This window comes from Meriones unguiculatus, chromosome 8 (assembly GCF_030254825.1).
Source record: "Meriones unguiculatus strain TT.TT164.6M chromosome 8, Bangor_MerUng_6.1, whole genome shotgun sequence".
In the NCBI taxonomy this organism is placed as follows: Eukaryota; Metazoa; Chordata; class Mammalia; order Rodentia; family Muridae; genus Meriones; species Meriones unguiculatus.
Window position 1 is genome coordinate 78,935,031 of NC_083356.1, and position 14,039 is coordinate 78,949,069.

General features: G+C 38.5%; 1 protein-coding gene and 1 non-coding gene across 4 annotated transcripts in view; both read right to left on the reverse strand.

Moving 5' to 3' along the window:
* Positions 1–14,039, reverse strand: part of Rc3h2 (ring finger and CCCH-type domains 2) — a 55,529-nt gene that overhangs the window by 23,878 nt on the left and 17,612 nt on the right. For all 3 annotated transcript variants that reach the window (XM_021656947.2, XM_021656946.2, XM_021656945.2), the window contains 5 exons: positions 13,128–13,303; positions 7,804–8,004; positions 7,135–7,267; positions 6,894–7,012; positions 5,440–5,552 (listed from right to left, as the gene is read on the reverse strand). In XM_021656947.2, coding sequence (XP_021512622.2) covers positions 5,440–5,552; positions 6,894–7,012; positions 7,135–7,267; positions 7,804–8,004; positions 13,128–13,303 — 742 coding nt within the window. The remainder of the gene's footprint in view (positions 1–5,439; positions 5,553–6,893; positions 7,013–7,134; positions 7,268–7,803; positions 8,005–13,127; positions 13,304–14,039) is intronic.
* On the reverse strand, positions 7,344–7,454 carry LOC132656154 (small nucleolar RNA SNORD90). The gene has a single exon (XR_009594081.1). It is a non-coding gene; the product is annotated as a small nucleolar RNA SNORD90 (small nucleolar RNA).

A 14,039-nucleotide genomic window follows, 5' to 3' on the forward strand; every position in this document is an offset into this window, starting at 1 on the left:
TATGCGTACAGATGCTTGCAAAAGTCAAAAGATGGTGTTGAATCCCCTAAAGCTGGAGTTATAGGTGGTTGTGACTTCAGTGCTGAACTCAAGTCCTTTGGAAGTGTGGTGGATTTTGTTGTTGTTGCTGCTGTTGTTGTTTTTTTGGGTTTTTTGAGACAGAGTTTCTCTGTGTAGTCCTGGCTGTCCTGGACTCACTTTATAGACCAGGCTGGCCTCCAACTTTGCCTGCCTTTGTCACCTAGAGTGCTGGGATTACAGACTATATCTATGCCGCCACACCCAGCTATATCAAGCGTTCTTAACTGCTGAGCCTTGTTTGTTTAAGACAGGGTTTCTCTGTGAAGTCCAGGCTGTTCTAGAACTCACTCTGTACACTAGGCTGGCCTCAAACTCAAACAGATCTACCTGCCTCTGCCTCCCAAATTCTGGGATGAAAGTTGTGAGCCACCACTGCCTGGCTCAAGGTTGGAATCTTCATCTTCAATAAAAGTTTTAAGAGGTGAGACACCCTAAATGATTTGTTCAAGATATCCAATATGGTAGGAACATTTTCTCAAATGAGGTTTTCTCTTTTCAAATGACTCTAGTTTGTATCAAATTGACAAAAACCTAATGTCATTACCATGAGAATGGGCTCCTGAAAAAGGGGAGAGTTCAGTTTCACTTTCTCTTTTCTTCTCTTTCACACATTTTTTTTTTGCCCTTCTACCTAGGGTAATGCTATAAGGCGGCTCTCACCAGATATGGCCCTTCATTCTTAAACTTCCCAATCTATAGAACACCCAACCAAATATATTTTATATATTAAAAAATATCCACTGCAATCAATTATGTTTATATAACTGAATTATAACTTTTACTTAAATGGAGCAGGCATTAAGGCAGAGAACTTTGTAGTTCTATTAGCCATAAAAATTTGTGTGCATTTTTTCTTTACTTTTTCTTCTTGTACATCTTCTCTTCTATCTGAGTTTAAGCATGCTCAGGTGTCAACTTGCTTCTCTAGCCTTCTCTGACTTGCCTGGGCAGATGTCTGTCAGCATATAGCCAAGGCACCTGTCTTACTTTTTCTGTTTGCTGTGGGTAGTTTATAATATAGAAAATGCCTTTGGTTCAATGTTCTACAGACTGGGAAGTCTAAGAACGAAGGGCCACATGTGATGACAGCCTTCTGACAGCATTACAGTAGATAGAAGGGTGATGGTTAGTATTAATTGTCAACCTTACATAACCTAGAATCACCAAGGAGACAAGATCCAGACACAAACAGTGATACATTTTCTAGATAAACTTGGGTGAAAAGACAAACCCAACTGTTGGTAGCATCATCACATAGTCTAGGGTCTAGGACTGAATAAAAGGAGAAAATGAAATTCACTGCTGACTGTACCCTGCCACTATGACCCCCCATCATGATGAACTGCACCCTCAAAATGTGAGCCAAAATACTCTCTTCTTCTCAAAACTGTATTTATAGCATTTCATTATAGCACCTAGAAAAAACAGAAAATGAAGATGACTGGTATGATAAGCCTGATTATGTGTTTTGAAACCAGTTTGTAGGAAGAATATAGAAAAGCTTGTACTCTTGGGCTAGGAAAGTCCTAGAAATTGTAAACAGAGATTAACAGGCTATTTTGGTAGAAATTTAGAAGATCACAATACTATGATAAATTTCAACAATGAAGGCTCAGCTTACAAGTTTCAAAGGGGAATAAGGACTCTACTGATAATTAGGCTAGAGGCCCTGTATATCATATTCTGGCAAGAATCCAGCTATATTCTGAACCTGCCAGTATCACAGAATTCAATGAGCCATTAAGGCCAGGCAATGAACAGCAGGGATGAATTTCCTGCAGAGAAGTCCTGCAGGGCCATTATATGAAGCCAAGTAAATGTAATCAAAGTTGAGATGCAGACTCCAGGATTTTGGAGTTGCCAGTATGACGGGATATCCATTGCTGGGTGTCTAACTTTGTTTGGTTAGCCAGATTGGTAATTGAGCTGCAGGTACTGCGGAGCTGGCCCAAGACACAGGCTATGTGCACTGGAGCTAGACAGATAGGACTACACAAATTCTTGGGAGTCCTGGGGGCTTCTGTATAAACCCCAAATGCACACTATATAGCTCTAGGTTTTGAAGTTTAACTTGCTTTGGTTTTTACTTTTCTTTGTAGTACCCCAGTTCCCTTTTTGGAGTAGGAATGCTTACTCTGTGCTTCTTTAGGTTGAAACTATGTGACACATTTTTTGATTGTGTAAGACTCACAGTTAAGAAATTGCCTAAGGCGCTGAAGAGGTGGCTCTGCAGCAAAGAGCACTTTGTAACAAAGAGTACTTGCTGCTCTTGAAGAGGGCATGAGTTTAGTTCCCTGTACCCACCCGGTGGCCTAGCTACTTTAAACTCCAGTTCCTGGGAATCCAACTTCTCCACAGACACTGCACAAATATGGTGCACATACATACACACAAGTAAAACATTCATATACAAAAAGTAAATACATTTAAAAATTTTAATCAGTGAGACTTTGCAATTTTGAACAGTTGTTGGAGCTGCTGAAGACTTATGGGGCCTTTTGAAGTTGCACTGAATATACTTTGCAGTATGAAACAGCCATGAGCCTCTAAAAACAACAAGTAGTTTAAGGCCTAAAAATGATCTGTTTCATCACCAAACTGATAAAGGTGGGGCTCCTGATGGTTAACACTGATTGTAAGCTTGACAGAATCCAGACTCATTTCTAAATGTCTATGAAGGATTTTATTGATTAGACTAACTGGGTGGGAAAAGCCACCATAACAGCAGGTGGCATATAACATGGGACGGAGTCCCAGACAGAACAGCTCTGCTTCCTGACTGTGGGTGCAATGTGACCAACTGCCTTTGCTCCGTGACTGCTCCATGATGGTGAGTTGTACCTCTGAATTGTAAGGCTTCTATCCTCCAGCTGCATTTGTCAGATAAACGTATTACATAAACAAGAAAGGTAATTAAGACAAATAGTACTTAGTACTTTATTGGCACATTATCTAAAAGATGAAAGGAAGGTTTGAACCAAATTCTGTAATATAGTGAGGCATCAACTAACAATTTTAAACAGAAGATGGAAATGGTTAGACAGGTACCTTAGAAAGTAATTTCAGTAGAAATGGAAAAGCTCAGTTAAAGTGTAAATAGACAATGAAGAGGTAAAACAGATAAACTGAGTTAAGGTGTAGTTGAAAAGTAAAAATGGTATCTGGCACAAAGTATAACCAATTAATTGGGTATTATAATTATTATCATCTTTATGACTGTTACATAAGATCAGAGGACAAACTAGTATGAAGAGAAGAGGTATAACTAATTCATATATGTATTTTTATATATGGGTTCTACGTTCTTTCTTAGGACACTTGCAGACTTTCTATATGCTTTAAATGGGGGAGGGTGATCAGAAAAAGAAACACGTTCCTAGTCACACAGCTTTTCTTATGGTGCAGCTACCGCTAAGGAGGTCATAACATGCTGGCCACAGATGAAAGGAAAGAACAATAAATTACACACACACGCACACACACACACACACACACACACACACACACACACGTATAAATGTATAAAGCTAACACTATGTAAGACAGACAATAAACATATTAGGAACAGGTAACTACAATACATGAATCAAACCTGCTTATCTTTCTAAGTAAAGTTTACAGCTATGCTCACTTTACACATTGTCTATGGCTACGTGTAATTTATAAAAGAAACTGTTTAGCCTACAAAGCCAAAAATATTTTCTATATGGACTTCGCAGAAAAACAGAGCTTTCACAACATTGTAATAAATAAATGCGACTAAGGTTCTGGCTCAGATGAAGTAGTAAAGGGATCCTACTGAAATACATGAATGAGGAACAGGGCAAGGAAAAGCCCCAAAGGCAAGTCTAGAAGGAGCAGCACGTGGATGATCCGAGGGTTAAAGGTGCACAGCGCACTCCAAAAACCAATAGGAAATCATGGTGGCTTGAAGGTAAGAGTGCAAATCAGAGCCAGGTGGTGGTGGAGCACACCTTTAATCCCAGCACTTGAGAGACAGAGGCAGATGGATCTCTGAGTTAATAGAGGCCAGCATTATCTATGAAGTGAGTTCCAGGACAGCCAGGGCTATACAGAAAGACCCTAAAAAAACACAGAAAAAAAAAGTGATCAAAACTTGTTATGACAGCTCAAGACAAAGGAAGCTGGAATGGCAGAACTTGGTGAATGATTACGAAGGAAAAAGGTGAAGGGAAGAGCGCTGACAAAGATTTCCAAAATATGCCCTGCATAACTAGTTTAATAGGCAGAAAAGAATGGCGCAAAGACAAGGTGACATCAAGGTAGGGAATTAGCTTACCAAGTGTGAAAGAGCTACAAACAAATTACAGATATACACTAAGAGCCAGTAAAATGCCAGTTACTTAACAGAAAGCCTGAGATCATTCTTGGGTGAGTTTTGATGAAAATCATATATTTACTTTCACATCCCTAAACAAAGGTCATACACCCAGGACAAATGGCTGAAATAAAACTTAACATATCAAAGCAGACCTGGCCTCCAGGTTCTCCTGGCATTCTTCAGTTTCTGTTAAAGGGTATGGCTGGTATATCCATCACCCAGTTATCTTTCCCTAGATAATCCAACCATTTTGTCTACCCTGTACTTTCCTGGCCTCTGGGTCTCTTGGTTTCCTGGCTCTCCCCTCTCCCCTCCCCTCACATGGCCAGGCTCAGGGTCTTGTTCACTCTGGAGTCTTCCAAATGTTTCTGTCTCTGGCTACTGCACTCCCTTTTATCTACAATAAACCTTCTCCTTCACCATACCTAGGAGCAGTCATGTCCTTCTTTTTTCTTTCTTCTTTTTTTATTCAGTAACTTCTAGAAAAATGTTAAAAAGAGGAAAAGCCAGAAAAAGAAAAATTATCTACATTAACATTTTGCCTGAGATTTTGCTGATATGTTCAACTGAACCTGAGCAAATAAAACAGAGGCAAACAGTAGTACTTTCATTCTACAAAGGTAAAAGAAGGGTTTGGAAAGATAAATCAGTGGTTAAGAGCACAGAGGTCCTGAGTTCAATTCCCAGCAACCACATGGTAGCTCACAACCATCTACAATGAGATCTAGTACCCTCTTCTGACATGCAGGCAGAACACTGTATACATAATAAATAAATCTTCAAAAAAGTAAGTAAAAAAGGTGAAAGAAAAAGCGATTTCAGCTATTAGTTTCTAAATGACCCTTTTATTCAAACATGACCTTTTAATATTAATCTTATACCTAGTTAAATCTCATGGGTTCAAAATAGCTAATATGCGATTCATATTACTTATAGCTTTGAAACATCACAGAAGTTAATACTGAATATACCACTCCCTGAATAACACTGTATGAAAGACATTTCTTCAGACTTACTTTTCAAGTTCTTCCTGAGAATGGGCAAATGTACAATTTGTTCCTCGTGGACAACCCCCTTGTTGTCGCAAATCTCGGCACATGCTAGTTTTGTACTTGCTGTTTGGCTGAGGCTACACAAACAAAACATCCAGCAAATGGAAAAGATGTCAGTTGTTATTTACTCTTCTAATTTCAGAACTTAATGAGTATACCACCATTAAGTCTTTTTCACATCAGACAAGTAATTCTCATGCTGAAACAAGTTCCACCCATTATTTCCTATAAGAGTAGTAGTAAATAGGCCTGAGTGAGCCTTCAAGCCTTCTTTCTGAAGGTTATCTGAACTTGATTCACATTTATATCTTTATTTATTTTTCAGACAATGTAATTTTCAAGGGAAATACTTAATTTATTGCTATCTTAAATTGGGATAACAAAATGAAACAATTTTTAAAAGCATGTAAAATGGCAAGATATTATTTTTACCCATTTAAAACCTTCCCAAGCTGGGTACAGTGGCACACTCCTGTAATCCCAGTACTTGGGAGGCAGAGGCAGGCAGAACTCTTGAGTTCAAGGCCAGAATGGTCTACAAAGTGAGGTCCAAGACAGCCAGTGCTATGTAGAGAAGCCATGTCTAGAAAAAGGGGGGGAAAAAAGAAGAAGAAGAAGAAGAAGAAGAAAAAGAAAGAAAGAAAGAAAAAAAAAAGAAAGAAAGAAAGAAAGAGTAAAACATTGTACACACAGGAAATGGCCCAAAACAACTCAACAAATGAAAAGTCATTTGAATAAGGGATTATATTTTAAACCCCCCCTTTCTTTTCCCTCTTTTTATTTTACAGAGACAGGGTTTCTCTGTGTAGCTGTTCTTGACTCGCTTTGTAGACCAGGCTGTCCTGGGACCCAGAGAACCACCTGCCTCTGCCTCCCTGAGTGCTGGAATTACAGGCATGTGGCACAGTGCCTGGATTACCTTCCCTTTCTAAATTACACTAAAAATATTAAGGAATTTCAAATTTTATATATATTACAAAACAAATTCATTTGAGAAATAGCAAAGGACAAAAAAAACTTTCAGCTACAAAAAGAACTGGACAAAATGTTTGGAAAAAACTAATGAACTATACTTAGTAAAAAACATAATGTAACTCAGTGAATTTATGTCCAAAATACCCTCTAACCTCATTATACAATGAAATGTGAACCAAATACAGTAAGAAGTGAGTTTCTCCCAGAAGCACAGAGTAGAAATGTGCAAGAAGGGCGTGTGTGTCCCTCGGCGTCCGGGGTGGAAGCCCTGAGTCCAATGCCTGCGCAGCTGCACATGCACTTGCACACGGACATCCCCTCTGCACACGCACCTCAAGAGGACAGGGTGACAGAAGGAGTCCAATAGCCAATCAAATTGTTAGTATTCACGGTGAAGCTGTGGTAGACACAGCAGTAATCAGAAGTGTAATAAATAAACTTACCTGGGGTGTCTCGTGGCTTTTTCTACTATAATTTTGTATGAAGTCCACAAGACCATGAACCACTGTTTTAACAGCTACCATTGCATTTTCCAGCTGCTCCCAAGTTGGTGAAACAGCATCTAAATTAAAAGCCAAAGGGATGGGGTGGAAGTGAAGGAGACAATGTATCAACAGTCATTTCCTTTTTCTTTTTACTTCAAAGTTCCATAAAGTTTAAGCACTGACACATTTTCCCACATACCTGGGTTAGGGTCTATGTTTGCAAGAAGCTCTAAATGAGGCCTCAGTCTATTTAAATTAGCTGGATCACCTGTTCGTTGCAAAACAATTGTCAATTCCTGGACACTCTTTGCAAATGATTCTGGAGACTGTAGCTAACAAACAGAAAAAAAGAATGATTTTTACTATATACCTATATTCAAGTATTTTCCAATAGATCACCTTACTTAAAAGTTTTCAAGCGTCTTCAGATTTCATAATAGGACAATCAATGATGAATTAAGTTTTCACCTCAGAATCTGCCCTATGAAATTCATCATTAGACACTTAGAAAACATTTATCAGTTCTCTAGGGTCAGAATGCAGATGAAAGTTTTCAACTTTACAATGCTTCAAAAGCATTTTACATTTAATTGCTCCCAGGTGAGTGATATGAAGTACAGTATTCACATCATGAGACAACAGCACTGAGCTACAGCTCTCAGAGAGCTACATAAGCATGACTGTAAAAGCCAATATCCACAAAGCCCAGAGTGTACAATGCTGCTAAGTTACCATGTTCACTAGGTCAGATACATGAATTTTCAGCTCAGAAGAGCATAATAGGTAATAAACAGACAAGAGTCTCTGCTACAGTATTCTGTGAAACAGAAGGGGTATAAAATCAATCAGTGCCTCTAATCTTACAAACCTTATCAATGATAGACTGCATGTGTGATTTATGAGCCAAGTCCCCATAGAGCAGAGAAGACCACTGCTCAGGTGAAATACGAAGTCCTGCTTCCATGGCAATATGAACAATTTGGGCATCATGTTCTCTGCGTAGTGCCTCATAACTCCGAAATTCCTCCTTTAGCTGCATCAGGGAAGAGTCTTCATCCCTTTTAGTAACCTTAAAAAAAAAAATATCACTAGAATTGGTCTGCTCTTCCTCTGATCTAATTCATTTATTCTGGGTGTAGGGATGGGGTGACACCTCACCCCACCTCCTCACAAAGTAGAAATGTCAACATTAATCCTTTTTGGAATAAACCAGAAACTACACAACTGCGTACTCAGTCATTTTCTTCAATGAGTTCATCAGCATTTGGCAGAGAAGAAGACAGAAACGAAAAAAAAATTATAGTAAGGATACTGTATAGGATCTATGGCAACATAAACAAAAAGCAATTAAATATGACAAGTAAACAGAGGAAAATTTTCAGTAATGTTTTCACTTGACTAAAGATTATGTGAGCTGAATCTTGAAATACATCCTATTTCTTTAGGAAAAGGGAAAAAAATAAAATTTTAAAAGTGGTAATGCTAGGCATCCTTTTGATCCGAGTAATTGGGGGGCAGAGGCAGGCGAATCTCTGTGCATTCAAGGCTAACCTGGTCTAGAGTGAGTTTCAGGACAGCAACACACACAAAAAAACCCTATTTTCAAAGAAGCAAAAAGAAAAGAAAAAATGCTGTGGAGAAAGGGGGGGTGGCTGGAGAGATGGCTTAGAGGTTAAGAGCATTGTCTGTTCTTCCAAGGTCCTGAGTTCAATTCCCAGCAACCACATGGTGGCTCACAACCATCTATAATGAGATCTGGTATGCTCTTCTGGTGTATAGGCATACATGCAGGCAGAATGCTGTATACATAATAAATTAATTTAAAAAAAAAAACAGGAAAAGAAAACATGAATGGGCAGAGAACACAGAGTTAAAAGTTCTAATATAGGTAAGAGAAGAGTCACAGATGGCTTTACATACTATAGTAAATTGGACATTAAAGCCTGAAGGGAATGAAAAATGACTGAGAATTTTTACAAAACACTATGATCAGTTACAGGTCTTAAAGAAACATCATTTTCCTTGCTTGGAAAGGGCTTTTTTAGTGAAAACAAAAAACAAAAAAAAGAGTCTCACATTCTTGTTTGAGGGGGTGCACAGGCTGAGTACATGACATCTTTCTAAGAGGATTGGGGTAGATTAGTAGGAACATTATTTCCTGCGATTCTTTGAGAAATGAGATACAATAGTTTCAGAAAGTAGAAACTTGTTTCTAAGGTTTGAGGTTGTCTTTGTACCTAAAAGAGTGCTATACACAGCGACCGCATTTTCCCCTCTTTTTTTAATTCTCATAAAATCTTCGTGTGTGCGTGTGTGTGTGTGTGTATGTGTGTGTGTGTAGGTCAGAGGACAATCTTGGGAGTGAGTCCTCCTCTTCCATCTTGTTTGTATTGACCACAAGCTTCTGGGAATCTCCTTTCACCTTCTATCCATCTCACTGTATGAACTCTGAGACCTAAGACTCAAAGGACATAAAACCACAACAAATTCTGAGACTCAGACTGGACAAATCATGCATCCATTCAAAACTTAAAATTTCTTGCTGAGCACAACGATGCATGCCTAAAATACCAGCACTCAAGAAGCTGACACAGAACCTGCGTGGTGGTGCACACCTGTAATCACAGTATTCAAGGAGGCAGAGGCAGGAGGATTGATGTGAGTTCAAGGACAGCTTGGTCTACAAATTGAGTCCAAGACAATCAAGACTGCACAGAAAAACCCTGCCTCAAAAAACAAAACAAAACAAAACAAAAAAACCAAACAACAAACAGAAAAGAAGGAGCTGAAACAGAAGGATCATGAGCACAAAGTTTGGCTTGCACTAACAAGACTCTGTCACACACACATACAACTTTGTTTTTCTCATTGGTAAACACAAAACAAAACAAAAGCAAGACAAAAACAAAAAAACCTTTCCAGATTACCTCAGCAGTCATATATTGGGAGGGTCTCACTCTGTAGCCTAGCCTAGTCTCAAAATCCCCTTGCCCCTTGCTGCAATCCCCTTGCCTGAACCTTCTCAGGTGCTAGTATTACAGGGTGTGGACACTATACCCTGCTTTAGTAACATTTTTAAATTTCTGCTGTTGGTGCATCAGACAGTGGTAATAGACAACCAAAAACATAAACTTGAGGAAATCAGTCATCACTTCAGAATTAATAGACCATATATACTCTGGAAATCTGTAAATAGGTAAGAGTTTGAGACACTCAAAATTTTGATTTACTTTTTTATTTATGTGTATGAGTATTCACCTTCATGTGTGTGTGTCTGTGTATGTGTGTAAACCACGGGTGTGCTTTGTGTCCATGGAGGTCAGAAGAGGGTGTCAGATTCCCTGGAACCATGTAAATGGTGAGAACCAAACCCAGATCTTCAAGAGCAGCAAGTATTCTTAAGCACTGAGCCATTTATCGCTCCAGCCCCAATCAATACAATAAGGATTTAATAATGAATGGGGTATGGGTGTAACTTAAACGTTTATATTCTTCAATAACCTACTTATAAAAGAACATCAGAGAAATAAAAGGGAGAATTATTAACCTAAATTAGACTAAAGACCTAAAAAAGAAAAAGAAAACTAAAGGAAAAAAACTAAAGATCTAGATGATTCTAGCACACACCTTAGCACCATACATAGTGCATACATGTATGGTGCACCATAGTGTGTACATGCCGTATGAACAGCAAAAGCACATAAGCAGCTGAAGAAAGACTTAGGTAACAGAGCCGGATCCAATTAAAGCACTAGTAGATACTGAAATCATCTGTCAAGGGCTAAAGTTGTAGCTCAGTTGGTGGAGTGCTTGCCTAGCATGCATGAAGCTAGGCGTGAACCCCAGCACCACATAAAACTAGACACTGCAGTGTTGCACACCCATGATCTAGTAGCTGGAAGATAAAAGGAAGAGGATCAGAAGTTTAAAGTCATCCTTAACTACCTACAAGTTCAAGGTCAGCCTAGGATACAGGAGAATCTGTCTTTCAAAAACAACCACCACCACCACCACCACCACCACCACCACCACCACCACCACCACCACACACACACACACACACACACACACACACACACGCCCCAAAACTTATTTATGAAGCTCTGAAAGACATACTCTCAAATCAGACTGAGAATTTCCTGGTCCCAGAGCCCAGGAATATATACACAAATTACTCCAATGCTGTACTTTCAGTTGGGAACCACTACACTAACCATGAGAATCATTACTTCCTGTTCTGATTCCATGCTCTGTATCTGGACTTTGTTACTCTGTGGGTTCTTCTTTTTTCCAACCTTTATCCCCCAGTTTTAGCCCCTAACACTAGACTGTAGAGAAACAAGGACAGATTAGAAAGAGGAATTAGGAAAATTCCTGAATCTGCTTTGTTTCTTTTTATTTCTTCTTTGACCACGGTTACTAACAAACTAGAACCAATTCCCCTAAATGAACAACAACTACCCACACCACCTATCAGGACTCTAGCATTTATATACTCTCTGAAATGTTCCCAGAATTCCAAATATCACACAATCACAGAAACTATATGCAGTTGGAAAAACCATGTCTCTGTTAGAGTGCAAGGCAAATCATCATCAGCTGCTGTGGATAGTCCAAAGCAGCCCATATCCCCACACCTGGAATTAAAATGAAAGCACAGTCTTAGAATTTTTGTTTTTAAAGAAGCCAAAATTCCAGAATTCTCACTCCAGTGTTCAGTAAGGAAAGAATCTCTGTAGAAAAATATCTACCAATATATGAATATTATTTATTTGGTGTGTATGTATGTGGGCAAGTACATGTCATGCATGCACGTGAAGGTGAGAGGACAAGTGGCAGGAACAGCCTTCTCCTTCCACCATATGGGGTCCAGAAATCAAATCTGTCATCAGGCTCAGGAGCCAGCATCTTTATCCACAGAGTCATCTCATATGATATGAATTACAATTCTTAGTAGAAATTATTTAAACTGGTAATCTGTTGTATGTGACTATGATTATAATAATCTTAATCTTGAGGAAAGATCATACACAAAAAAACCCCACGAAAATTTGGTTGCTGAGCTGGCAAAGGCAATTAAAAGACACTCAAAGTAATCACTGGACTGTGATTACTAAAATTAAGTATCTCTTAAGTGAGACCTGGCATTTAAGTTTGTGTATCTTCAGCATTTCAAATTACATGGCAGTAAGGACAAAATGAGAAAAATGAAATATATCCTAAACTAGTGTGGTGCAAATGCCAGGCAACATTGGGAACAATCATAGACCAAACAGCAGATTGATACCTATTTAAAAAAAAAAAAAAAAAAAAAAAGAGTTGGCTATTTCAGTGAAACTCATCGGGAAAGCTTAGTCAGTTACATGTGAGTGATAAATGAGCTTTGTAACTTGGCTCCTTAGCTGAAAACATGATGTTTGAGGAAGCAGAATGTCACTTAAGTTGTTATCTCCTTTACAGACAGAAACCATTTGAACATAATCACTCACCTGTTCTCTAAACTAGAGTACTTCCAAGAAAACCTTTTTTAATCTTAGAGCCTTAAAATGAGCAAAGAAAAGTTAAGATGTGTGATTTACTTTCACCAAAGCAATGAGGTCTGTTTATAAACCTGTTTATAAGCCAGGTGCTAGCTAACAAGCAACAGTCGGGTAACAGAAAATAAGGACTCAGGTAGCTTTTCTCATCTTTCATTGGCCTAAAATAAAATTCCATTTTAAAATAGTATTCACATTCCATCAAACAAAATAGCAACACAGCATGGCAATCTTCTCAACTTGAATTTCTTGTGGACTATTTTCACATTAAACACTTTAATCACTACACAAAAGATAAAGAAAACAATGGATTGCAAAGATTTCCTACTCTTGTGAAGTCTACAATATGATTTGGGACTCCTTATTAAAGCAATTGATACAAGAAAGTGAGGTGTCTTTAGTATTTATACAAGTTCCTCTAAGAGTCTAAAGTTAGGATTTTATAAATGTTCAATTCAGTATTTCTGAAATCAACAGGTAGAAACAAGCACTTGGTGACAAAGATGAATTAATGCAAAAGGAAAAGTAAAAACAATTACTCTGAACTATGGAAGTGTTCTGTATTTCTGGGGTTACTAGACTGGTAACATGGATTCTCAGAAGACTCTGTCTCGGGTACAAACCTGCAGTCTTCATACAGCTTTATAGCACTTACCTTAAAACAAGAAGCTCGGTACAGTAGCTGTACAACATGACCAATACTTGTTTTTGATGCCTGAGGAAATCTTGGTTCCAGTCTTTGCACAACAAAAAGTACCAGAACTTTCCTTGAGAGGGCAGAACCATCTTCTAATGCCAGCAATACCAACTTCAAGGCTTCTTCTTGCATAGCTAGAAACAGTAAAGAACAAATATTATACCGAAGATGTCTGACAAAAATCTATTTGGGTATCAACTTATGGAGGTACAATCTATACCTAATTAACATGGAAAGAGTAATTCACAACATACAAAAACAATTCGTTTTTAAATCTATCAAGGGCTGGCAAAACAACTCATAAGGTAGAAGAGTTTGCTGATCAAAGCTAGCAACCTAAATTCAATCTCTAGAGCCCAGGTAAAGGTAGAAGACAACTACAAAATTGACCTCTGATCTCCACACGTCATGTTAAATAGATCTAACACATACACATAAAATGTTAAATCTATCTGGTTTTGTTTTTTCAAGACACTGTTTCTCTGTGCAGCCCTGGCTGCCTTGAAACTCACTCTGTAGATCAGGTTAGCCTCAATTTCAGAGATCTGCCTGCCTCTGCATCCCAAGTGCTGGGAGTAAAAGCATACACCACCATGGTTAGCTCACAATATTGAAAAATTTTTAAATATTTAGACTTAAGTGTATGAAAGTTTTTCCTACATGTGTATGCATGTTCCATATATGTGCCTGGTGCCCATGGAAGTTATAAAAAGATATAGCACCCCTAGAACTGGAGTTTAATGATAGTAAGCCACTATTTGGGTAGTGGAAACTGAACCTGGGTTCTCTGCAAGAGCAAAAAGTGATCTTAGCCACTGAGTCACCTCTACAGCCCCATAAATAGAAAATTTTAAAGTTACCAAACAAAAG